This window comes from Pyricularia grisea, chromosome VII, assembly GCF_004355905.1.
Source record: "Pyricularia grisea strain NI907 chromosome VII, whole genome shotgun sequence".
Taxonomy (NCBI): domain Eukaryota; kingdom Fungi; phylum Ascomycota; class Sordariomycetes; order Magnaporthales; family Pyriculariaceae; genus Pyricularia; species Pyricularia grisea.
This window is the reverse complement of record NC_044975.1, coordinates 3526937-3552359: the sequence shown is the minus strand read 5'-3', so window position 1 is coordinate 3552359 and position 25423 is coordinate 3526937. Positions and strand designations below refer to the sequence as shown.

Genomic DNA, 25423 nt, shown 5'->3' with positions numbered 1-25423 from the left:
TAAGGTAGGTACTAGGTAGGTAAGTGCCATGCAATTGCGACAAATTCCCCCAAGTAATTACTACTGTATGTAACGCTTCTCAGACAGAGTCGCCGAGGGTTCTTTAAGCTTTCAGAGTGTCTCCAACGGCATACCATGCTGGCACAGGTATGTTTAGGGATCGGGAATGAAGGCGCCCCGAGGTGAACGGCAGACTCGCGAGCGGATGCAGGAAAGATGAAAGACCCTTATCCGCCTTTCAACCCCTTTGCTTCGCCTCTGTTCTGAAGCTCCTGGCCAGATAGGAGGTGAATTGGACTCGTGCATGACCGGTATCCCTGCAACCGCTGCAAATCTACGAACCCTTCCCCACCCGTCGTTCGTATTAAAGTTACCAGATGCTCGTGTCAAAGGACTTTAAGGTTGAAATCTTTCTTCGTTAGATGAATGCGGTCTTGGCAATCGCTTCCCAGGTGATGTTTATGCCGCTTCTCAATGTATAAGCCTTCAGCGTGGTAAATATCTTGAGGCCGACGTCATACAACCTACTTGCCATAGACAGTCGCCAAGAGCCCTAAGAAAGGAGTCTGTGGGACTTGTTACATCAAGGGGTAGGACTTGTTAACCGAGTATTATATCGTACATATATATCTTGAGGACGTCGTCCGCAGTATGAAATAATCTAGTACTTCTATTATATCATCACGCTCACATTGGTTTGTCGAGCTGCCACATTCGTTATTGATCTTGAAACCTTTTTTGGTCTCGATCGTTACATTCGTTCGTCATCGCGACAACCAAAGAACAACATACTCGCTACCATTGAAGCAGAGATTTAATACTAATAAAAAGGAATCCGCAATGCTCGCCGTAAACCTCATAATCTCGGCACTCTTGCCGACAGTCGCAATCGCGGCACCGACAATCACCAACACCAACACAACAACAGCATGCACAAACCCCCAGAAGCGCGTCGAGTTCCGCAATCTCACCACCGTCGATAGGCAGCAGTATGTCGACGCCATCTTCTGCATGTCCAAGAAGCCCTCGGAGCTCGGAATGAGCCTGCTCACGTCCCGCCTCGCCGACTTCACCTACGTCCACGCCCTGCTCAACGACGATATCCACTTTGTGGCCCAGTTCCTACCCTGGCACCGGTGGTTCCTGCACCTGTACGAGCAGGACCTGCGCAAGTGCGGTTACCAGGGTCCCCTGGCGTACTGGGACTGGACGCTCGACTACCAGGACCTCCCCAACGCCAGCATCTGGGATCCCGTGTCGGGCATCGGCGGCGACGGCGTGGCCCCTCCCGGCGTGAGCCGGAGGCAGAGCGCTATGGCCGACTTTGGCGTCGACCGCTCCCAGCCCGTGTACTACTTTTGCGTCGAGGACGGGCCGTTCAAGGACCTCAAGGTGGAGTACAAGAGCGCCAACTACGTGCCGCACTGCCTGACCCGGAGCTTCAACAATGGCAACTACTTCCCCGGCGACATGAACGGGTGGGCCGTCTCGCCGTCCACCATCGCCAACATCATGACCAAGCCCGACTACGACGACTTCCGCCAGTGGCTCGAGGGCCAGCCGCACGGCGCCATCCACAGCGCCATCGGCGGCGACATGGGCCCGTCCAGCTCGCCCAACGACCCCGTCTTCTTCCTGCACCACGCCCAGGTCGACCGTCTGTGGCTGCAGTGGCAGCAACAAAGTCCTGAAAAGGCTGTCGACTATGGTGGCAGGAGGGCCCAAGACGTGCCAGAGGGTCAGCAGACGTCGGCGCTGACCGATATCATGGAGATGTTGGGTTTGGGCAAGAATCTTGAGGTGGCGGATGTCATGAGTGTGCAGAGCGAGCACCTCTGCTATGAATATGTTTAAGTACCTTATTCGTTTGATAATCTTGTTGTTTCCTCGGTCTTCAGACTAGGGTTTACATTTAGTTAGGAGTTTAGGGTACTTGAAAAAGCATGTCATAGAATGGAATCCGGTACATCAAAAAAAATAAACGGTGACACAACTCATACTAAAGTAATGGTAGCCAATGTAATCCAGATGCTAAGATGGTCATCTTCGGCGCCTTTTAACACGGTACTAGCAGCACTTTGATAAAAGCACAATTCGTTGGTGATCATGATAAATTTTGCCCCTGTGAAAACGTAGTAGCAACTCGGTTTACCTCAAGCAAAAAGAGAACATTTCTCCCCAAAACGCCCCCATTAATGAATGACCCCAGCAGGTATATGGTGAGAATCGGTGGTATACAACATAATAATAGTAGAAATTTGAAAATAAAGAAAAAAAAGAAACAGAATCAGCCCTCCAATTACAGCAATGCCCATGCGCCGAGCGCAATCATGGGAATCCACCCAGCATACAGTGTCAGGCTTCCAGGTTGCCGTAAGCTGGCGGCGGCAGCCGATGTGGAGGTGATGTTCGTGTTGACCACCTTGGTTGTGTAGATATCAGTGAAACCAATATCAGTGCTGTTGAAACAGTTGTCTTCGTTGACCTTTGCGAGGCGCGGGTCGTTGGGTTCTACAAAGGTAATGTCGACGCACTATCCAGGGGCATTTTTATGTTAGTTAAAGGAGCCATGCCACAGAAAGTGATTCTCGGTCCCGTCTAGGTGCACTATATGAGTATTGCTTACCGAGAACAGAGCAGCACCATGCACAGCAAGCTCGACAACTTGAATTGTTGCGTTCTCTCCCACTTCAGGTGTGTAGCCTTGCGGTAGCGAAACCTGTGGCAGACAAATCGTGCCTGGGTATGGGTTTTTGCTAGGGCCAGTGATACCAAAGGCAGGCACCATCGACAACGACATATTTAGTGGTCCACCATCGGGGCCCTTGTCGCCGATTCCGAGGTTGACGTACAACGTCGCCGTCTGGTGACCCTGGAACCAACCGGGCTGGAGTGCGACGGCGCCGCCCTGGGTGGACCAGTAGGTTCTGTTTTTTGTCACGTCGATGCCGCCGCACGGGTAGATCCATTGCATTCCATAGGGGTAGGTCTCGTTGGTGACAAGGTTATCGCCGCGCCAGCCTGGGTAGGTGATGACTGTGTGGGCTGTGCTTAGCGCAGCGCTGGCGAGAAGGATTATTGTTGATGGCAACATGTTTGCTGTGTTTTGTGGATGTTGTGTATTTGCTTCGTCGACTCTAAGCCACTTGACGTTGGCCGGATGAGAGGCCTTTTGCAGTTGCCTTGCTGAAGCGAAGCTGACCAGTCGGCCCCTCCTTGTCCACCAAAAAACTGAGAAGCCTGTACTAACAAGGCCTGCGGCTGAGGTACCTATCTCTTGACAATGAGCTTGTCAAAGTGAAAAAGTAAAAGTTGTGTCGGGAATCGTTTGTCTTCTTTGCCAAAGCTCAAAGAAGCTAAAAGGGCTCTTCAGATTTCTCAAGTGAGAAGATGTTGATGTATAAGAGACGGGAAGGAAAAAAAGGGACAGAACCGAGAGGCACCCAGAAGGATTGGGCGGCAAAGGCAAGAGGTAATATCTATCGCCGTAAAATGCCCGGTTCGGTTCTCCCGTCGTGCTGGGCCACTTGGCTGCATCCAGCAAGCACACAAAAAAGTAGCACCACAGCACCAGGGCGCCAAAAATGTATACACCAATGCGACCCGACCCTTTGCTCACTCACATATCCAGCCGCCCGCCCGCCTTTCCCCTCACGACAGCCTACCCTTACCACCCACACATATTGGCTGACCTCCCCACCGAAAAGAGGTTGGACAAGCAGGGAACTTTGGATCGCGAGCCAATGAGAATGAAGAGCTCGTGTGCACGACGTGCGTCGACCCTTGTCGTTCTGTCACGCAGGAGCCAATCAGAGAAGCCAAGGGAGCGCCCATAGCTAGACTCGGCGGTTCGCCGTCCTCTCACCTCTCAGTGCTCGAATCGTTTGCAGCAGCTTGCCACACAGCGTGGTCAGATGGTACTGGTCCTAAAATGACCAATCGGGGATTGCAGTATCCAGGACTGGCGATATCCTTCAAAGATATGGGGCGGTTTGGCCTGCAGAGATCTTGCCTTCCCGCGAGTCTGCAATTGGTCAAATCCGGTTACCTTGAACGGCCATAAATCGCCTGATTGAAACGAAAAGTGTTGGTGATGAGATATTGTCCGCGCTTGCAGTTCCACAGTTGAAAGGGAACGAGATGTGATGCCAAGATGAAACTGTGAAAGAAAACGAATGCATTGAACAAAAAGGAAAAGGGGAAAAAAAGCTTTTTTAAAATGTCGCTACGAAGCAACCGCCCAAGATGGAAGGAGAGGGAGCGACGGACAGTGGGGTATGCTATGGTTCTGTCGTGGTACTACGGATATGTACGGACTAGAGGCCCCGCAACATGTTCAATCAATCTCCAATGGCGATCCATTATGCTCAACTGCTTGATGGTGTTGGGGGCTATTTTTGGTGGCAACTCTCCAATGAAATGTACACGTACTTTTGTACTGCGTGCAACGCTGACATGACAATCAACCATTACCGCCCAGCAGGCACATAATATGTCGTAGGTATTTTGGTAAATTTTCTCCGACCTGACGGGATCAACGGCAAGTCTGACAGACACTAGTGCATTGCATGTCAGCAATCGAAATGTTGAAAAGTTCGATGGGTTCTCTTCACCGAAATTGAATACAGTAGCTGACTATACCTACCTGGGACTGGGATGGCGCGTTGCATCATGCTTATTGCTATACTAATGAAGGGGAACTGTCGAAGAAAAAAGAAAAAAAGTAAAAAAAAAAGACCCACTATGCCCACAACATAGGCACACAGAGAACCAAATTCTTTCCTTTCCTCTCGTCAATCATTTCTCAGATCGATCCCATGGGTCTGATCAATGCCCCTGCCAGGGCGGTCAGCAACTAACAGGGATATTTTTTTCGTTTTGGATTCTGCCACTGATGCGATTGGCAACCCCGCCATCTCCAAAATGTAAAGAAATGTTTCTGTGTTATTGGGACTGTATCGAAATCCACAGGTGATGAATGTAACTTATTGATTTTGATTTAAACTTCCATGCGCATCGCTTTAATCCAATGGCAGCGTCGCCAGAAGTCGGCGCTTGGCACACTGTAGCCCGGCGCAAAAAAGGCCCTCGCAGCAACAACAGCCCCCACGCGGCCGCGCGACAGGCCAAAGCCGGCCTCGACCAACCCGACGCACGATCAACATCTGCCAAACACCCCATCATCAAGAACGGCCGCCTGCAGGAGCCACTGAGCACACCATCACAGCATCAGTCACATCTCGCAGAGATAGACAGGACGTACGGCCGCGTCCGCACCGCATACACATCCAGCCCCAGCTACGCCGCACTCGAGGCCCTCGTCCGTACCCACGCAGCCAGCCACGCCCCCATCACGCGCGCCATCTGCCTCGGTAATGGGCCCCTTCACGCCCCCGATTCGAGTTGGGATAGGCGGCGGGCCGCCAACATCCAGACCGCGACGTTCCTCGCGCTGGTCGAGCTCTTGACCTGCGACTTATTTGTCGGCAGTAGCAGCAGCAGCCATGAGAAGAAGCCAAGGATCCGCTGCATCTTCCAAGAACCCCTATACACGGCCGCGGACCGCGCCTATCTGACCACAACGCTGGGGTGTGAAGTCGTCGACGACCCCGATGCTCTCGAGCATGTCACCGAGGACTCGCTAGTCTGGGGCGTGCACATGTATCACTCCGTTTACGGCGACATCTTGTGCCGGGTTGCCGAGCCGGCAATGCTCGTGGGCACGCCGTGGGACGTCTGGGATGCGCTGCCGCCGGACGAGGATGGGCGGGTCGCCGAGTCGCTGAAGGGCCTGGCCAAGATGGATGCATCGGCCGAATATGACCTTTTCGCCTTCCCACAGGACGAGGGGCATTTTACCTTTTGTGACACTGGTATATACTGGAGGAGGAATAGGACGATGGCTGCGCAGGATAAACCACTTGCTGCGGAAAATCATGTGGGTGAGAATGACGGCGAAGCCGGTCCTCCTGAGAAGGAAGCCCAGGGGTAAACATGTGTGGTCCTCGTCTCAAAAGCCTGTGTACCGCAACACGCGCCATGCAGCATCTCTTCGTAGGTTTGGCTTGGTTGCCATTCTTCCCTCATTGGACTATTTTGGAGTGACTTTCTAAATCCGGTCCCAGCCCTTTGAAGTATGCGGGGAACGCTTCATCGAATTTGGATAAGAAAAAAACAAAACATGCGCAAAAAGTGCCGCCACTTCCTTTTTACATTGGGCACAGGTAAGTTGGTCAGCTTTTGCCTTGTGTGTGACACAAAGCTCAGCCTCTCAACGGGTTAGTGCGTATCCTTCAATTGCGCCTGACTGATTACCTGCCGACCTGTCAACCCGTTGGACAGTAGGTGAGACAAAGGGTACATACATTCATTGTGCTTGTCTCCACTACTGGTAAAATGCTCTCAAGGATGCCATATATTCCTCAGGCTCTGTCCGTCGCGTATGCAGAACGGGTTGCAGTAAGAAAGTGCAGGCAGCCTGACTTCGAGAGGGTTATACAAGCCATTTGACCTGTACCGATACTATTGTGGTTTGGTTTCTAGACTAGTTCGGCCAGGGAATTAGGTAACCATCGGGCGGCAATCAATCATATTAAGAAGGCTATAGAACACCACATACGCCGAGAGGATAGGCAGATGACTGCTGGTCTAGATTCTATCTAGATCTAGACTAGTTCTAGTGTAACATTGGATCATCCCTCTCAAAGCAATCACACATGAATATCGTTATCATTGCATCTGTCACAAATCTCAGCGTTGTTTCATCTGTAAACAAATCCATCGATCTATGCACTGCCATCATTACCGATTATTCTGTGAGGTGCTCTTATGCAAGACTGTGCGTTAGCAATTGGGAAAAAGCGAAAGAAATACATCCATCCGCAGCCTCCAAATCAACCGTTCCGTCGATCCCCAAGGCACAACTCCCTAGGCAGGTATCATGTGCAAAATCATAAAAGGATAAATCAGCCCAGCGACTGCTCTGCCGTAGCAGCCCATCCCCTAACCTCTGCGTCCTGGCTCCTCTGGCCGACTGATCGAGCCCACCCAAGGCCGCCCAGATCCCGCACTGTCTTGGACAGATCCTTGACCTGAGCGAGCGTCCCTAAAGCGCCGAGAGCACGTACGAGCGTCGTCGTTTCCGCTTTGTTTTGCAGTACCTCGCCAATACAATTGACAAGCAGAGATAGTCCCTCAGTTGGAAGGGTGCCTGGCTGCGCCGCTGCCAGGACAGCGTAATTGTGCATAACCACCGATACTGCGATGTTTAGGTTCCTGTTCTCCGGTCCCAGAGGTCCCTTGAACGGCTCAGCCTCAATACCTAGAATTGCCTCGAGTATCGAAACGACACGCGGGAAGACGGCAACCGCAGTTGTGCGACCTTGAGCAGTGGCAAAGCTATTTGCAACGGCGCGCATAGCCATGAACGCCGAAGCCTCGTTGATTGGGGCGCCGGTCGGCGTCTCAAAGGCCGCGCTTAAAATAGCATCGAGATATGATGGACTGGAGCGTGGTGAGTATGTCACGGCTTGCTCAAATACAGCCAGGCACCGGAGAAGGTCAAGGGCTGGCAATCGCATAGCATATTGCCAGTTGACTGCCATGTTCATAATCGTGTCCAAGTCTTGAGGGGTGATACTGAATCCAGGACTCTGAACCTCAACGCGTTTCGTACAAGAAACCTTGCTAGAGACTGACTGCAACGCGGTCTGAAGACTGGCCACAAAGGACTGCAGAGATGAGACTTGGGCCGGATTCATGGCGAATTCTTTGTCGCCGCTCTTTACGAGGTCCGCGTTCAAGGAAAGAATCTTTTTGACGAGTGCTAAAGTCGTGCTCAATTGTCAGCATATGGCCAGGCCTCCTGACAAGCGATTTCGGGGGCATTCCACTCACGTTCCGAGTTTAAACTTGGGATCAAGACATATTCTCGAACTGGAAGAGCATGCTTAGGACCTGCTGAGGGAGTCTCTGTCGGAGCAGGGGCACTTGAAGCAGCGCCAACATTCTCGATGTTCTGGCCTTTAGACTCCCTCACGATGAACGCGGCAACCTGCTCTAAATATCCAATAGGTAGCTCGTTTGCTTCCAAAAACCTCCGCGCTGCATCGTAAGGGTTCTCTCCAGCGTTATACGGCAGAGGTAGTGTTGGCTTGCCATCTTCGATGTCGACTTGGAACACGAAATCCCACTCCTTGCCTCCGTGGTGGATCTTCTTGTCCGAGCTTCCAGGAGAGTCGACGACGGCACCGTAGAACTCCCATTTGTTTTGTGCTGCACAAGAACTTAAGTAAGCCCAAGTTTTAGAACTAATGCAAATGTGTTTCTGTGAACTCACCTGCAGACCATATGTGCGCCTCAAGCCCCCCATCAGGGTTCTTGATTACCTGCACATGCCCGTCCTTCTTGCCTGTATTCGTTTGAAGGAACTCGGGCCCAGGGAACTCTTGATTCTTCAAATCTCCACCCATAGTCTCCTTAGGTATAGCCATGCCTTTGATTGCCTCTTCAAAGTGCTTCAAAGTGACCTCATCCGCGAGGCGGTCGCTGCTTCGAGTCCATATCCGGATGATGTCATCGCTAGCACCTGTGACAATATCGCCAGTCTCGGGGCATACATCTACCGCCCAGACCGAGACTGCTGGATGAACGATTGTCTGCACGCACTGGTGGCCTTTCCATATCCGAAGCGTCCTATCCTCGCCTACGCTAACAATCTCCCCGGATGGCAGACATGCCAGCGAGTAAACATACGACTCATGGCCGTGCAGCTCAGCAACCTGTTGACCTCTCACGGTCCAGAGACGAATCACGAAGTCGTTACCGGCGCTAGCGAATTCGGCGCCGCTCTCGTGCTCAGTGGGCAGTCGGCAAAGGGCACGCACAGGCTCGGCTGTTGCTAATGTCTTTCCAGCTTGCAGGACTTCGGCTGAGCCTGCGCGCGCAAGTCCATATGCCCTGATCATGTTGTCGGCGCATCCTGTGATTGCGGCAGAGTCCTTGAGCGCCAGAACCGCTGTGACTGACTTGTCATGGCCGTCCAACTCAGCCGCTAGATCCCACTTGTTCACATCCCAAATCTTTGCTTTGGTATCCCAGCTACCGGAGACTATGTACTGGCCATTAGGCGAAACGTCGAGGCTGCATACGTTGTTGGAATGACCGGGGAGAAGTATGGGGTAGCCACTGCTTTGCTGGTCCAGCGGTTTCGGTTCGTGAACGTAGATGACAGGGTCGAGCCCACTTGTAACCACCAATCCGTCAGGATGGTTGGTAGAAGGCGGGATGAGGGCGAGCGAGTTGACGTAGGAGCCGGACTGGGCTAGGGTAGCGCTGTCGAAGGCAGGAGGTGTGTTTGGTGCTGACGTCTGCCTCCATATCCGGACTGAGTTATCTCTTGACGCTGAGATAATGACATCCTTGGATTTGTATCGTACAGCCTTGACCTACAAATTAGGCGGATTGCGGAGCGGTCAGGTTTCACTGTCGGGGTGTAAATGGAATTCCAATGTTTAGAACCGGATGTTCACGGTGAGACACGTACATCGTTGGAGTGCCCTATTAACTGGGCGGAAAGCTTGAAAACTGACATTTCAATGTTTGCTGATGAGCTCCCAGTGCTTTATCTGTTTGGTTTTTGTGCAGTTACAGCGTCCGGGCCTTCAATTCTCAGAGAAGTTTGCGAGACGGACAATCGCAAGCGGTAATGCCGGCGTTGTTAAACGGCGGGGCTAGCTCCCCGCAGGTCGGAGCTACAGCGACAGTGAGGAATACTGAAGTGCTGGTCAAACCCCTTTTTGGGAATGCGGTTGCGATATGCAGAAAAATCGGATATTGCAGATGTGGAAAGATTTGCAATGTTTAATAAATTGGGCGAATATCTGAATGTGTGTGGAAAAGAAAAGTGTTGGTTGGTTTTGTTTGCTGAGACTAGATCAGATAGATGGATGTACGTTTGTCACTGGAAGTTTCGAGGCACCTTGTCGGCAATTCGTCATCATCAAGTACCTATTACCTGGCCACCCAGAAGGGAGCTTCCCTGTGAGCATGCAATACTTAATCGCGGGGAGCCAGAGACCCTCCATGTACCCACTCGTATATCGATAAGAGTACAACAAAGTAAAGCCAAGTGTCTGATTTCGGACCCTGAACGATGCACGGACCGTATCATCGCGTGAAAATGCCCCGCCACGACCTCGTACGTAGCCGAACGACACGGCGACAAAAATCCAGACCGCATTCTTCTTGTCAAGCGGACTTTGACTTTCGCTTTCCCTCTTTTTTGTCTAATAAATTCGCTCATCCCAAACCGTCACCACTGCCGGACGATTTGGAAACAGCAAAGATCTCTACGCTTTCTTTTGGTACAATACGTTTCTACCTTCCTTGTCAATAGTATTTTTTTGATCCTCGACTGTTGCTTCCCGCCAGCGGCACGCTCGTCTCTACCAAACGAACCCGACATAAGCAACCCCTACCTACTTCCTTAGCCTACTACTGACGACCGACACGACCTGACGACTTGAACGAACATCTTCCGCTTCACTCGCCCATAATCGACATTATTGCCTTTGGCAAGGCATAGAGTGCCTCTTTTTTGGATCTGCATCCATCACTATCATTTCAAGGCTTTCCACAAGCCCCTCGTCACTTTGGTCAGGGGTATAGAATCGCGCCTGGTGTCTTTCGCCTTGTCTATACGCTTCCCGATCAACTCGAAAATTGGACTATTTGTCAACTTCCAGCCTTATCAACACGAGCTATTCGGACTCGAACTATACAATGGCTACCGAAGCTCCTCGTCAATATGTGCCCCTGACCTGCCACGGTCATTCGCGACCAGTTCCCCACATCAACTTCTCTTCTACCTTCGAGAGCGAGAACTACTTTATGATTTCGGCCTGCAAAGGTTTGTTTTCCCTTTCCATATGCGACTTGGACCAAGTGTCAAGATTTGCGCATCTGACATGACGTTTGCGACAGATGGAAACCCCATGCTGCGGCAAGGTCAGACAGGAGACTGGATCGGCACTTTTATCGGCCACAAGGGTGCTGTTTGGCAGGCAAAGTTGAGCCCTGACATGAGTAATGCCGCTACCGCCTCGGCCGATTTCAGTTGGTATGTTTGGGACTTCGGTTCATTCAGATGTATGTGTTTGCACATTGCTGACCCTGACGCCTATGGCATGTACAGCAAAATCTGGAACTCTCACACCGGCGAGGTTCTCTTCACTCTCAAACATGAACACATTGTTCGTGCCATCGCATACCCTCCGAACACCTCCGACATGGTAGCCACAGGTGGCTTCGAGAAAAGGCTGCGTTTGTGGGATCTCCAGGCGGCGTCCAAGAAACTCGCTGAGACTACGGAGGAGGTTGCGATCGATTCCTCGGAGGCCCACGAGATTGGTGCGGGCACACACACTGATCCCATCAAGGCTATTGTCTGGTCTCCGGACCCAACCAAGATCATCACAGCCTCGGGCAAGACTCTACGCTGGTTTGATGTACCGACTAAGAGTCTGGTCAAGTCCCTCGTTCTTGATGACGAGATCAAGTCGTGCGAGTCCTCACAGCTTGATCCCCAATTTGCGGATGCCAGTGATATCAACGGTGGATCTCCTGTGCTCGCTGTGGCGGCGGGGAAGACGGTTATCTTCTTCGGCGGCCGTCAGATGAACGAAGAGCTGAAGCGTATCAAACTAAGCCACGGTATTGCGAGTGTGGCTCTGGACCTGAAACAGAGGAAGTTTGCTGTGGGTGAAGAGCCCGGTACTTGGGTGCGCGTCTACAGCTACGAAGATGGAAAGGAGATTGGTATGTTCTGTGCAAATCGTCCCATCCACTCACTGGTCCTTGCGCATCCCTGATGTTTCTGTTGCTCGCATTACTTACCAAAACTACTCTATTCAGATGTGCACAAGGGCCACCATGGGCCGGTATGGTCGATTGCTTTTTCTCCTGACGGCAAGCTGTACGCTACAGCTTCCGAAGACGGAACAATCAAGTTGTGGAAAAATTGCGAGGGTTTCTACGGCCTTTGGCGTGGTGGTGCTAATGGGGTCGAGAAGTCGTCGGACTAGAAGTCACGACGCTCGCTCGATTCCGCGACAGTGGACAGCGGGGTTCAGTCGGACTAGTCCTCCTCGGCCCACGCTAAAGAGTCTACGAGAACATCACACGAGTCTGGACATTCGGCTCTTCAGTCTCAGGAACTTGTTCGCGCGAATTCCCCGGGTTACTCTGCGAAGTTTCCCGAACCATCCGATGCTGTCAAGTTGGAACTCTTCGCTCTGCGCTCACCAACAAGCGGGATTGTTATCAGCCACGATTTGCAAACCCACCCGCAAAATTGTCACAAACACCCTTCAGCGCACCCATCAACGAATGGTGTGTGGTTGAACCCGCGTTTGGTAGGAAATAGTGAGACTGGTTCGTGTAGCTCTGGAAGCTTGGGATATGTCACGGCGTCATCTCTCACAGGCAGCCAGCACCTTGAAGCTAGCAACCGACCACGAACACAATCTGACCTGCCTTGTCCCAGCCGGGATCTTAGCCCCGGCGCCCACAGAAAACTCAAGTTTCTTGCGGCACTCGGCCGTCGCGGGCTTACATTTAGCGAACCTCTCCCCCACCCCCCAAACCCCTGCAGCTGATTGCGCCTTGTCTTGATCAGTCAGTGCATGGAACCCCCAGAAAAGAAAGAGAAAATACACAGATGATGTACCATGCAACATTGTTGATACACCTGGTGCACCTCTAGTCTACAGTCTGGATACGCAGCATACCCCCTTGGCAATTCATGTTGAGCTGGCTTGGCCTCTATACTCAACCGTTTGTGTCAGTCTGGTCGCCGCACTCATCCAGCTTGCTTTATAAGAATACATAGTTTCCTACTTCCCAGTTACCGCATATATTTTTGACTCACGTTGTCCGCACCTCTGTTCTTTTGGTTTTTTATTGGTGCTAGAATTTGTTCAACTTGAGCCATAAATCAACCTAGTTTCTTCTTTTTTTTTGTAAGATTCGCATTTTTTTAGCGCAAAAGATAACGCAAAATCAGCGCGAGCTGAGCATTTCGGAGTTGGGTCCCCATGGCTTGGATCTGGCAGAGACTGGGTGGGTTGTGATTCACTTAAGCGCACAAGCAATAGACGCACATAGAAAAGCTTCACATAACGCATTTGACTGGTTACACTGATCTGGAGTGTTTTTTTTTTTTCTTCTTTTTTTTTCTCCTGTGTTTAATTTTTGATAGCAAGCAAAAAGTTCATAGCGGCGGACTTCAACTTTCTCTCCAAACACCACAGGGTTTGTATTTCCTGGTGCTCCGTATACCTAGTCCTTGTCTTTGCTCTCTGGACGCCGGGTATAATGCGAGGCAAGTTGGTGGGAATTACGATCATGATGAAAAGAGTCATATATACCAATGCTTGCTGTTTGATCATCTTCGGGGAATTGTAATGCAAATCTCCGCTTGCTCTTCATCTTCTGTATCCTTCCCGTCTTGAAAATATATCGTGTTCCCAACTGCTAACTTGATATTAACATATGGCGCCGGGAATGTAGTGACATGCAGGCCGCAGGGTAATGCACGAACCTGCGTATCGAAAGACCCTCGCCATTCGATTTCTCAGTTGTCATTAGGATGGGTATATAGGTAGGCGTGGAAAGAAAAAAAAAATGGATTGCTAAATAAACATAAATGACAGTAAACGGCTCCTCAAGGCTACCTCGAGAGCATTTGTGTGGCCAAGCTTGAATACAAGGACCCAATTCTTCGTTGCCTGACTACTATATGTTTAGAAGCTGACATCCGCTTTTGTATTACACCCTAGATTGCTGTTCAAAGGCTGATAAGCTGTATGGCTTGAGTGTATAACAAGGTTGTTTGCATGCACCTTTCTCATTTACGATCAACCAATGAATTCTCTTTGACTCCCATATCAACGTCAACTTTTCTCCCGGAATTCATAAAGTGGTCACCAAGCAGACAACTATGGCAATCGTTGATCATTGAGTGAGCCACGTCTACGGCGATTGCAGAGCGGTGCAGTCCCTCAATCATTATTGACTTTGAAGTCGCTGTGTGGCGGCAGTTGCTGAGTTGAACTTTTTCCTTGTCGCTGCTTGTTGATGGATCGTGATTTGGAAGGCTTTTCTTCTTTCATACGTACCTTCCTGCTTCTCTTCTCACTGTGCCTTCTGGCTTTCTTTACTGGCTGCCGTCATCTCGCAACTTCCTGTGTCCATTCCTCAATTCTCTCCCCGTGTAATCCACAGCATATTCTACTTTCCCATATCTCGTTCCTGCCTACAACGGTGGTATCCTTATCTACTGCATTTCTCCTTCCAAACTTGAGAGGTTCTAGTTACATGTCCCTACTACTCCACTACCTTGCCTACCTGCCTAGGTACCTTCCTGCGTCGCAAAAAGAAAGTAGTGTACCTCGATTGGGGTATCTTACCTGGGTGCATTGAAATCAAGGTGCTGCCGTCTGGAATTCGTTGGAACCGCCTTCTATGTCTACCTGCCTACGCCTTTCCCTGACAACTGGCTCTACGCGCACGCACATAAACACATTTAATTTATTTCGTCTCCTTGTCACAGGCCTCACAATCAAAGGCAATCCCTTCTTTCACGCCCGGTTTCCTTCTTTTTCTTTTTACCTGCACACATGCACCCAGGCCGGTACAGCCTAACAACTCTGGAAACTTCAAGGGCTCAATTTGTTTTTGGGCTACGGAGTTTGCCCAATCTCATCTTTGTTTTTGGACGTTTCCCACTTCTCCCCAAGTTACCTCAAAGCGAGTCGGATCAGTGAGAAATCACCTCACGGATCCCCTAACGGCCTACCTTTGCCGGTGCTCTGTACACTCCCATCGTATTGGGTTTTGGTTTTCCAATCCGTCCCTTCCTTCCAGTATCTCCCCTAGAACCATTTGGTCTCATCAATAATAAGTTAGCCATCCGAACCTGCAGCAGTCAGTCAACCATAACGCGAGCTGCAACAATGGCTGGCACTCACAGGAGTCTCTCTATGCACCCTGACGTGGCAAACGAGTCGGAACTCAGCATTACACGGGACCAGCACTCTCGAAATGCGAGAAACGCCGACTACAAGGCCATGCTAAATGCCCGGATTGCTGTCAGACGGACAGTTGAATACTCACTTGCAAGCGACCAGGAGAGGGACAGGTTGCTTAAGGCCGCAATGGCTGAGGCTTCTGCTAGAAGGTAACCGATTACTTGACCATGCACTCTACTATACTCTCCACCTAATTTCCACCTTATCTAGGTACTTTGGGTAGCTGACGCTCGAAAATTCATACAAGACTCCAAAACCGCCAGGACCATGACTCCAAGATGGCCGACTTCGACAACGGTATCAGGCAAAAGAAAACCAATGTACCCATCAAGGCCTTCCTCGAAAGCACAGCCGCTGCAAACCGCAGAAGTCAAACCCTGCCCTCCATGGATCTGGGCAAACTCGCTACCCCAAGGACTCCCGCTCCACAGCAACTCTACCCCACCCCTTCTACGGTATCCAGTACCATCTTCCGAAGTATCGAGACCATCCCTCGCGGGCCTGGAATAGATATTGCACCCCCGGAGCCCGTCCCAGACATGGAACCCTCCCGGCCCCCATTGACACGGTCTTTCGCCCGCCGCACGACAGGCATGACAGGCATGACAGGCAAGAAGAAAACGACAGGAGGCACAGTTCATGCTGCGAGCATGGCTCAGGGCTCGCCCACATCCTCCACCTCCGCATCTCTGTCTCCTCGTAGTAGCCAACGCACCACCACGAAACGTACCAGTGTGGTGACCAAGTCTAAGGAACCAGACTCACCGCCCTTCTCGCTGAGCAACAATCATGGAGACCCTGCCAGCGATACGAGTACGGGTACCAATGGCACTCGCCTCAAGAGAAAAGTTCCCGGCACAGATGACGACGCCTCAAGCCCCGGCAAACGTCCCCGACCCAGCATGGAAACCCAGTTCGAAGCACTGCGAAACGTCGTGCAAAACCTCAGTGGCCAGATGAGCCAGCAGCGTAACAGCATAGAGGTTTTGCAACACGGCAGCCAGCCCAGAGATGGTGGTGGTGGCTCGCCTGTGGTTGTTTATCAGTCGAGCAGCTTCAATGCGCAGGTCCAAAACCTCAACCAGCTTGCCAAGGCACAGCACGAAGCGGCCCTTACCCTCATTCAGCTGACGTACCCACGTATGGCAGCCGCTCTCGACCGGCTAAACGAGGCAACTGAAGCAATAGTAACCCGGGTCCGGGCATCAGGCGTGTCTGAAGATGAAATTGCATCAGAGACTGGCGAGTTCAGGATTGCGATGGACTGTGTTATGGACCTACTAGATGGTCAGAATCGGGCCCGATAGCTGGTGAACCTGTGTGTTTATCCTTGCTTATTCCGGGTCTTTTTGGAGTTTTCGTTTCACACGAGTAGTCTGAAGTATGTTGTTTAGACTGTTGGACTGACTGGAAAGACTTGGTGTCTCGCATCTTTTATCGACTTTTTCCGAAGTGAGGAGTTCACAGAAAGGGATCACAGGTACACAAGCAAGTTATTGGGGGTTTTATCATACAGCATATTTTGGTTGCTTATTCAAACATATCACATTGCACTCAAATCCAAGCATTGTATCAGCCGAAGGGCTGAATGGACTTTTTTCAGTCCTATGGTGGGTTGCTTACCTTCTGGTTCTATTCCCTTTTTTGCGTCACCTCGTTGACCTTTCTTCTCAAACGTTTGCGCTAGGTAAGCCCAAAGGCCTACTAGATTAGCTTCTCTCAATCCGAGTATGGAGTTCTCGACCCAAAATCTCCCCGAGCCCGTTTGCAAGCCTTCAGTTATAAAAGCGCACCCAGAGCTGTCTGCGTACGCTTCGTGTTGCTGTGAGTCGTACAGTCATTTTTCAGATGCGAAAACTGCTCCCCATGAGCACGAGGAAATGAGGCAGTCTTGGCTATTTAATTTTCTACGTGACGCTCGTATTTTGACAGTTAGCCCTATCAGATATGCACGCAGATATGAGCACTATTATATTGCTCCAGTAGCCTTGCAAAAGTATAACTCACCATAAATTCGCTACTATACAAGACAACAGGAAACAAGTATGTGATGCCGCAGAAAGCCGGATGTTCTGCCTCGCTTGTATAACTCCAATTGTATTCCCTACATGGGCGGTAATGCCCGGCTAGACGTACAGTAACTGTTGGATAAATGAACACCCTTCATAAGCCCAAACACAAGCGCTATATTATATACCCACGCTCCAGCACAAATTGAGCAGGCAGGCATACAAGAAAAATAGTACGCACACACACACACACACACACACACACACTGAAGCAAAGGCATACAGTAAGTATATCGAGAAGACACGACTGATACTCTGACAGCCAAACAGACTCATGTTACCATCTTGGCCGCGGCCCGGCTGCCCGGTCCCTAGCCGGCAACATTAATCTCGTAACCCACCAGGCATTCGGTTGAAGTGCCGTCCCAGCCGCGCGTGCCCGCAATGGAAACCATGAAGCGGGCCGAAGGGTCGATGTAGAGTTGCGCAATGACACCTGCCCGGGGCGGACCCGGTACGATGAGGAAGGGGACTGACGAACCCTTGAAGGCGGAGCTGTCGCGAAGGTCGTAGAGACGAAGAATGTCGTGCGACGCACTTTGGGTATTGTCAGTGATTGTCAAACGACAAGTAATAGAAAAGAAAAGGGGGCAGATGTGAGATGCAAAGACTTACACAACAAGATGTCTCCCATTCGGCATGGCCCTTACGGCGCTTACCGCACCACTCCCCGCGGGCAGCTTCAGAGCGCGCTCAGGGGCCCAGCCCGACCTGGCCTTGTGAATACTGTACTCCTCGACGGTGCCATTGCGACGGCCGGCGTAGATCCAGTTGCCATCGGGGCTCCAGCATGCCCCCATGCACCACGGCGGGACGCCTGGGCGGGTGCCAATGCGGGCCACGGGATCGCGAGGTACGCGTCGATCCCATATACGCAGCGTGCCGTCGATCGAGGCTGATAGGAAGACCTGGTCAGACATCTGGGTAGGGTCCGCGTGTGCCGGGGCAGCAGAGTTGAAGACAATATTCGGTTGGTCTGTGTTATTTTCAGTAGCAGACGAGGTGGCAGCGATGGCTGGCTCGGACGACAAGGCTGGTTCTTTCTTGATGTCAATTTCGGTTGTTGACGAGGTTGCTATTGCGGATGTCGTCGTCGGTGCTATAGACGGTGGCAGCTCTGTGCCCGACGAGACTGTTGTTTGAGATGCTCCGGCCGCGTCATCCCCTGTGGCAGTAGCGGTTGCAGTAGCAGGTTGAGCGGCGGAGGCTCCATTGTTGGCAGTATCGCCGACAGAATCTTTAGTCTGTCCCTCATCAGTGCCACCCATAGCTATATCATCCGCACTAGCACCAGCAGCCACACCACCGTTTTGACTTGACTCGCCTCCCCCATTAAGGTCCATGTCCATGGTGTGAGTATTGAAGTCGTCGTCATCGTCACCAAACACATTGCCATTGCCGCCAATGGTGTCGTCGCCAAACAAGGACCCGGCCGGGCTGCCAAAAAGACTCTCGTGTGCTGGTGATGCCGTTTGTGCAAATGCGGTTCCTACCGCACCGTCGCCGCCAGCAGCACCAGAACCAGTACCGCCAAGACCCGCTGCGCCATTGGTCCCCGTGCCACTTGCGCCAGAGTTACCTTGATTGATGCCGTTGCTCAGCGATCCGTTGCGAAACTTGGCGTCGTTGTTGCTGCTCATGGTAGACCACACGCCCTTGACATCGCCGTTGTTCTCGTCGTCAAACAAGGCCCCCAGCGACGGCACGGGAGCGCCACAGAGCGGCCTGAGCTCCACGACCGAGATCTGGCTGCCGCTGCCGACAAAGGTGCGCCGGACCTGGCCATTGTTAAGATCCCAGTCGGCAACTGTTTTGTCCCAGCTGCCACTCAGCACTGTCTTCTCGTCCGGTAACATGGTCAGCACGCTGACAGCGCTACTGTGCTTGTGTAAGCACGCAATCCGCTTGCCTTCCTCGTGCCGCCCACTTGACAGATTGATGCCGCCACCTTCTGTGCCCGACAGTACCCACAGCCCCTGGGCCTGCACCGCGATACTGTACACGGGGCTGAGGACGTGGTCGTGGGTAGCGGCGCCGACCCCAAAGGCCAAGGCCCCGCTACTGCTCCCGACACCTCCGACTCCAGCACTGGTACTGCTACTGCCGCCGCTGGGCCCTGACACCTCCTCGTTTTCCCAGTAGCTCATCAGAATGCCGGCCTTGACAACAGAGTCGACAAATGGGTGACGCTGCGCAACCGTCAACGGCAGCTTGCCGTTTATGGTCCCCTGGGCATCGTACTTGCGCACGTATCCGTCTGACCCTCCGGTGACCCAGAAGCGCTGGTCGGGCGTCGCAGCAAAGGCATTAATACTAGTCGCCTGCGGAGCCGCCATGGTGGGCACAATGTCGTAAAGCCGCGCCGAGATGCGCGTCGGGTCTATCTTGGGTCGCCACCCGGGCTTGATTGGGGCCGCCGGCGTCTTTTCCCGCGTCGCATCCGTCTCTGGTGCCTTTCCTGACACACGATCATCCTTGCTGCCGTCGTTGGCATTGCTGCCACTGCTACCTGGACGTTTCTGGCTCGCCGTGGAAGCGCCGTCTCCTCCATCGATGGCGGCGGTGGCCATCTCCTTCCCGGTGACCGTCTTATCGTCATTAGACTTGTCTTGCATCACGTCTGCATCTTCGTTCTCGCCGTCGTCTTCCTCCTCGTCATCATTCTCGTTTTCATTATCTTCCTCGTCTTCTCCATCGTTGTCTTCGACCTCGGGCTCCTCGACGGCGTCCTCCATCACCTCATCCTGTTCATTATCGGAGCTTGCGTTGGATTCTAGGCAGTAAAAAAGTTGCACGAGTGTGAGTGTCGAGTATTATTTGAGTGGTTTTGGACGTGCGCAAGGGTGTCGCATCTTTGCTTGTCGATCCGTACCTCTGTCATCGTCTTCCATTTTGACGGCTCCTACTACTCAAGACAAACAAACAGACCAAGCTTCTCCAAGCCAGCGGTCGCGACCCCGCAAGGCCCCCGGATGTTGCCTTTTCTTAATCTTTCCTTGTTATTATATGCGATAAACGGGTTCAGGGAATCGAGTCGGTGCCAGCCACGACGGGGGCAGGCATATACTGGACAGAGGACGACGAAGGGGTTGGTTCCTAAGATATCGCAGCGGCCTCTCCGTTGTGGCTAGAGAGCACTAGTAATTGAGGGCACATATATAAGCATAAATCCCGGTATCCTTTTAGATGCGACTGTGCCCGCAATCTAGGTCGAATTTTGATGGTTGGAACATGCGCAGGTATGAATATTCGTATTCGTAGGGGCAAACGCGCATTAGGTAACTACCAGGTATGAGGTTGAAGCTGTCGCGTCTATTTTAATTGAAGCTAGCAACCTAACGCAGAACGCGCCTAGAGTTAGACGTCACTGTATCCCTGTTAGGACTTCCCGCGCCTGCGGGGTAGAAAGCTAACGGGCCTAGACATGGAGGTAGCAAGCCTGAGACCTGCCAGGTACCGTCGCTACCGCAAGCTTGGACTGGGTTCAATCCTAACCCTCTCTATTGGTTCTGCGCACCTCACTAACAATCGCAGTCCGTTTCATGATTATAGAGAATGCTTTCATTTCACTTCACTACCTACTTATTTATACATTTGTACAACTACCTATCTTCACTGCGTCCACCAGCCCACCCTTGTCAAAACCTCTACTTTCCCTGTTAACCTTATCAAGCACAAGCAAAGAAAATCAACACTTCTTCACTGAAATTACCAGAACAGCGTCCATGGCGTTGCAAAAAAAAAAAAAAAATCAAAAAAAGAAAAATGGTTTACCATGTTGCTTTCGATGGAAACTGCCCAGAAAAGAAAAACACAAAAACAAAATAAGTATGGAAATGATGACAAAGTATAAAACATGTTTCCCCCAAACTCCCTTTGAAAAATAAGCGTAAATCCCTACCGACTCGCAAATTCAAGCACAGCGAAGCAAGTGCACCAAGAGAATTCCCCAATTCGTAGTATGACAAAAAGAGAGAGAGAGAGAAAGGGAGAAAAGAACCAAAGGGTATTGCTTCAAGCGGCCGGCGCCTCCTTGCCACCACAATCCGGAATCGTTACCCCACTCTTGAGTTTCCTGTCCACCGTCATGAGCCCCCAGTGATCCTCCCAATTCTCCTTCGCCGTGTTGAACTTGATTTTCCACGGCTCATCAAACGCCGAGAACCAAAAGTAGTTTGTCCCATTGTTGAGCGCCGGGCACACCCAATCTTGTAAAACCTTGTTAAGCCCCTGGATGTCCGCTGTCGCAAACGTTGAGCAGCTTGCGGCATTATCCGGACATCTCTGCCCACCCTGTGACGGCCACCCATACTCAGCGATAACATTCTTCTCTGCCTCTGACTTCTGATTCGCCTTGACGAAGTCATTCCAGAAGTCCATCGTCCATGCCGCAGCTTTATCTGCCGGCGTCCCGCCGAAAAAGGGGTGGATATTCGCCATGATGTACTCTGATGTGTCGGCAAAATCTTTATCTTTCCAATCTTTACCAAGATCTGATGTCGCCACAGGAAGGTTGATGCCCCTGGTAGTCAGATTGGTTTTCACGTTTGACAAGAGAAGCTTCAGTTGGCTTTTGGTCATCTCTTCGCGGTACAAAATCTCGTTGGCGACAATCAGGCCCTTGAAGTAGTCCTCTGGCTTGCGACCATCCTTGGAATGGTGATCGAGGATATTCCACATCTCACCCAGCTGTCGCGCGTTTGTTGTGTCATTCCCATCCTGCCAGACTCCGAGCCACACCTTCATCTTGCCCTTGAGCTTGAGCCTGTCGATCGCCGTGATGACCATCTCGGTTTGATTGCAGTCAGTGCCATAGGTACGAACAATGTTGGTGAGTTTAGACAACACAGCGATGTCGCGGGTGACGTTGTTCTGCGACGGTGGGGACTTGAGGCAGTCCGGGTACTGCGTATTAAGTGGAGTGTAGTCCATACCCATAAATACTTTGTGCAGCTGATTGTTGTTCATCAATGACTTGATCTCTTGACTGTCCGCATTCAGTTCGCCGTTGGTGGCCTGGTCCTCCTCAGCCGTCTGCCCGGAGGAGGCGGCTGCGCCACCGCCGCCGCCATCCTTCATAGCCACACCGAAGACAATGCCCAGCGCCAAGGCGGCAATGATGGCAACAGCAACAATCCCGATAACGATGAGCCTCCACACCTTTGACTTGCCTTTGGGCTTCTCGCCCCAGGTCTTATCGGCACCGAGATTGTGTGTCTCCTCGTACGGGGTATTGCTATTAACAGGTCCATACGTAGCAGCTCTGGAACCGCTACCAGCCCGCCCAGCACCGGCGCCTGCGGCAGCGGCAGCGGCAGCGGCAGCGGCACCCAAATTACTGCCACTCCGGTTGCTCGATGCTCCCAAGCTCAACATTGATGTACGGTGGTTTTTCCTACCGTAATCGAGGCCGTCGTCCCCGTCGTCGAAAATGTCGTGTGGATTGACGACGCCGAGATTTGGTAGGCTTGTTCTCGAAAAGCTCAAGTATGGGTCATCAGTGTACACGGCGCTGCGACTCAACGGGCTTCTTGACGGCGTAACGTTGCCTGGCGTTGATCTGCCTGGAGGGATGCCAGAGGCACCAAGGCCAGTGAGACTAGAATGAGAATCCCTGTCCCCAGCATCATGTCCGTAGCTTCTTTGCCGTGGCCCATCGGAGGGGGAGGGGAACGGAGAATGTCGGCCAAAGTCATCATTGTGATTGTGGCCATTCTGCGCAGCGTGGTGCGCCTGCTCCGGGTAGTTTGGTTGGTCCGGGTCGGTGCCCCTCATGGCCTCTAACCCACTCTCTCTAGCGTTGCGGTCGGCTACCTGGTAGGCAATTCCAGCCATGCCACCGCCGGCGGAGGCGCTAAAATTGTCGGCGCCTGGCGTGACGTTGCTTTTAGGCGGTCTCGCTCGGCCACCGTGCTCCTGGTCCCAGTAGCCGTTGTCAGCTGGCTGTGGCGACGACAAAGGTGAAACTATATCCGGGTTTGGTGAAGCAGCGCCGGGCCAGTTGTGACGGTCTCGGTCGTTCCTTCGCTCGGCTCGCAGACGACCCAGGGATGCGTCCAAATCTGCGTCTGGTTGATAAGCGTCGGCAGTGGCGCGCGGAGGTGAAGGGGATTGGCGATTGTTTTCACTATCGTCGTACCGGTCGCGGGTGTGGTCTTGGTCGTAGTAGTCCTGCGGTTGTTGTTGGTGGTGGTGGTGGTGGTTTTGTTGTTGTGACTGTTGTTGTTGTTGTTGTTGGTATTGACTGTGGTCGTCGTAGTGGGTAGCAGCTTGTGGCTGACCTTGGAAGTGGGAGTAGCCAGAGTAATCAAGAGGCTCCCGCTCGGCAGAATCACCCTCGTACCTGTTGTGCCGCTGCATTTTTTAGGGTTTTTTTTTGTTATTGATTTTTTTTTTTTAAATTTCTCCGGTCGCTGCCTTTCCCCAGTTCTCAAGCGGTTTGTTCCCTGGGCGTGTGCACGTTTGAAAGGGTAATGACGACTGGCGCGTCCCGCTTTCCAAGATCAAGACTAGCCAGGCGTCTCCCCGTAAACCCGATTGATGGGTTGATGGATAACGGCAGGAAATGAGCAATCCGCAAATTGTCCTAGTGTTGGCGTCAAATGGAGCGTTGGAGGAGAAATAAGAGGGCCAGACGCTGGCCAATGCTGGTCTGGTGAACTGTAAAATGACCGGTTTTGCACCTTGGACCGAGAAGCAAAGTAGTGGCGGTTGTGGTACTCGTGGGCCCAGACTGTGCCAATTCTCGGCAAACGTAACCAACAAAGCGGGTAGGTCGGTATCAAAACTGGAGAATGTGAAAGTCGGCGCAGCCCAGATCGACGTTCGGCTGGCTTGAGTTAGGTGGATTGTTGTGGGCTGGGCCTGGGGGGCTATTGCTGCATTGGCACGGTACTTCCGGTGCGGCACAGGGGTAAGTAAGTAGGTACGAGGGAGGATTGAATGTTAATTGATTAACCTTCCCACCTTGAAAACTCGTGTCCCTGGATACCTACCTACTGTATTGTACGTATAATGCCGTTGCTATCGCTCCGTTCGTTTTGGTTTGATTCTTTATCACTTCTTTGTGTGTCTCTGGTTTCTGTTTACTTTTGTTCAGCTTATCGATGTCTCTTTCTTCTTTTTAGATGTTTGAGAATGGTTGATTCGTGCCCGGATTCTGTATGACGTCGAAAGATACCTTACTCACCTAGGGTGCGGGTATTACTTTGTCCGTTTTTAGGCCCAGTTTTAACTCGGTCGGGCCGTCTTCACCAGGGCTACCGGTCAGGGCGAAAGAAATCAGAGAGGTTGTCTCGGGAAGTCGGGAAAGGGGGCCCTCGAGGGCTGCTCAGTATGTAGCAGCAGCTGTTTGACAAAGAAGATGCCGGGGTACCTTAGGTAAATCTTCCAATAAATAGTACAATCAAGGTAATAATTTTTCAATTATGTCAGTGACTAAACGTCAATGATCAAAAGTATGTAAAAGCTCATCTGACAATTCAGACTACTCACTCTACATACCTTAACGACAATCTAGCGGTGCTCAAGCGCCGGGAATGTTCAGTTGACAGGTCTGACTGGACTTTGCTGTTATTTTGACCAAGAGGAACAAACTTGCTTTGATCGGCGAGTCGAGCCATAGCAAATGGATGGAAGGATGTGCCTGGGCGCTTGGCGCTTGGCCCCTCGGTTGGCCGATCAACACGACACTACACACGAACTTAATTGGGTCTCCATTCTCGGCTGTACTGTGTCGCAGTTCTACCCTACACCGTACAGCAGGTACGGAGTACACGATCGCCAGGTACCTCGCGGGCCTTTGAGCGCCTCCCCCGTGCCTTTCCTTTGCATCCAACATGAATAACGATCGCTAGCTAGCCTGATATCTCTCCATAACATCAGCTGACAGTATGCCTAAGATACATCGCTAAGTAAACATAATGCAAAAAAAAAAATCTAATAATATTACGGTGGTTTCTTTAGTCAGGCTGCGTTCTTCCAATACCCCTCTGAATCGCAACCCCAGGCAAGCTAGGGTACACTGACTGTCCTTCGAAGCAAGCGATCCACTTTTCCAAGATCTTCCCTCTCAAACTAGAGCCCAGTGCCAACTTTTTCTACTTTGGTGCAACGTATGGAGATTACGCGGACGGGCTACAAGGAAAACCCTCGATTACATCATCGCTGGAATCAAAATAGCGCTTGATAATTTCTCCTTTCGCTCCATTTTCTCGCGGCAAATCTAACACGTACATGCATATCTTTTTTTTATCCCTGTGATTG

At 51.7% G+C, this 25423-nt stretch overlaps 8 protein-coding genes across 8 annotated transcripts; 4 read left to right on the top strand and 4 right to left on the bottom strand.

Annotated features, from left to right (window-relative positions):
• Positions 1-840: 840 nt before the first annotated feature.
• PgNI_11020 (uncharacterized protein) lies at positions 841-1854 on the top strand (the record flags this gene model as incomplete). Its single annotated transcript, XM_031130994.1, has 1 exon — positions 841-1854. One exon carries the CDS (start codon positions 841-843, stop codon positions 1852-1854), a length of 1014 nt encoding a protein of 337 aa, XP_030980300.1.
• A 78-nt stretch (positions 1855-1932) lies between these two features.
• PgNI_11019 (uncharacterized protein) lies at positions 1933-3574 on the bottom strand. The gene is made up of 2 exons (XM_031130993.1): positions 2627-3574; positions 1933-2533 (listed from the first exon to the last, which is right to left on the bottom strand). Exons 1-2 carry the CDS (start codon positions 3092-3094, stop codon positions 2300-2302), a joined length of 702 nt encoding a protein of 233 aa, XP_030979730.1. The 5' UTR covers positions 3095-3574; the 3' UTR covers positions 1933-2299.
• A 1455-nt stretch (positions 3575-5029) lies between these two features.
• PgNI_11018 (uncharacterized protein) lies at positions 5030-5992 on the top strand (the record flags this gene model as incomplete). Its single annotated transcript, XM_031130992.1, has 1 exon — positions 5030-5992. The coding sequence occupies one exon, from the start codon at positions 5030-5032 to the stop codon at positions 5990-5992; it is 963 nt and encodes a 320-aa protein (XP_030979729.1).
• Positions 5993-6686: 694 nt separating this feature from the next.
• PgNI_11017 (uncharacterized protein) lies at positions 6687-9939 on the bottom strand. Its single transcript, XM_031130991.1, has 4 exons — positions 9545-9939; positions 8339-9446; positions 7897-8274; positions 6687-7825 (listed from the first exon to the last, which is right to left on the bottom strand). Exons 1-4 carry the CDS (start codon positions 9590-9592, stop codon positions 6966-6968), a joined length of 2394 nt encoding a protein of 797 aa, XP_030979722.1. The 5' UTR covers positions 9593-9939; the 3' UTR covers positions 6687-6965.
• Positions 9940-10185: 246 nt separating this feature from the next.
• On the top strand, positions 10186-13250 carry PgNI_11016 (uncharacterized protein). Its single transcript, XM_031130990.1, has 4 exons — positions 10186-10909; positions 10984-11119; positions 11195-11817; positions 11914-13250. The coding sequence occupies exons 1-4, from the start codon at positions 10783-10785 to the stop codon at positions 12081-12083; spliced, it is 1056 nt and encodes a 351-aa protein (XP_030979721.1). The 5' UTR covers positions 10186-10782; the 3' UTR covers positions 12084-13250.
• A 1620-nt stretch (positions 13251-14870) lies between these two features.
• PgNI_11015 (uncharacterized protein) lies at positions 14871-16764 on the top strand. The gene is made up of 2 exons (XM_031130989.1): positions 14871-15238; positions 15337-16764. The coding sequence occupies exons 1-2, from the start codon at positions 15015-15017 to the stop codon at positions 16394-16396; spliced, it is 1284 nt and encodes a 427-aa protein (XP_030979724.1). The 5' UTR covers positions 14871-15014; the 3' UTR covers positions 16397-16764.
• Positions 16765-17250: 486 nt separating this feature from the next.
• PgNI_11014 (uncharacterized protein) lies at positions 17251-20418 on the bottom strand. The gene is made up of 3 exons (XM_031130988.1): positions 20031-20418; positions 17774-19931; positions 17251-17695 (listed from the first exon to the last, which is right to left on the bottom strand). Exons 1-3 carry the CDS (start codon positions 20047-20049, stop codon positions 17470-17472), a joined length of 2403 nt encoding a protein of 800 aa, XP_030979723.1. The 5' UTR covers positions 20050-20418; the 3' UTR covers positions 17251-17469.
• Positions 20419-21172: 754 nt separating this feature from the next.
• Positions 21173-23518, bottom strand: PgNI_11013 (uncharacterized protein; the record flags this gene model as incomplete). The annotated part of the gene is made up of 1 exon (XM_031130987.1): positions 21173-23518. One exon carries the CDS (start codon positions 23516-23518, stop codon positions 21173-21175), a length of 2346 nt encoding a protein of 781 aa, XP_030979726.1.
• Between the last annotated feature and the right edge of the window lie 1905 nt (positions 23519-25423).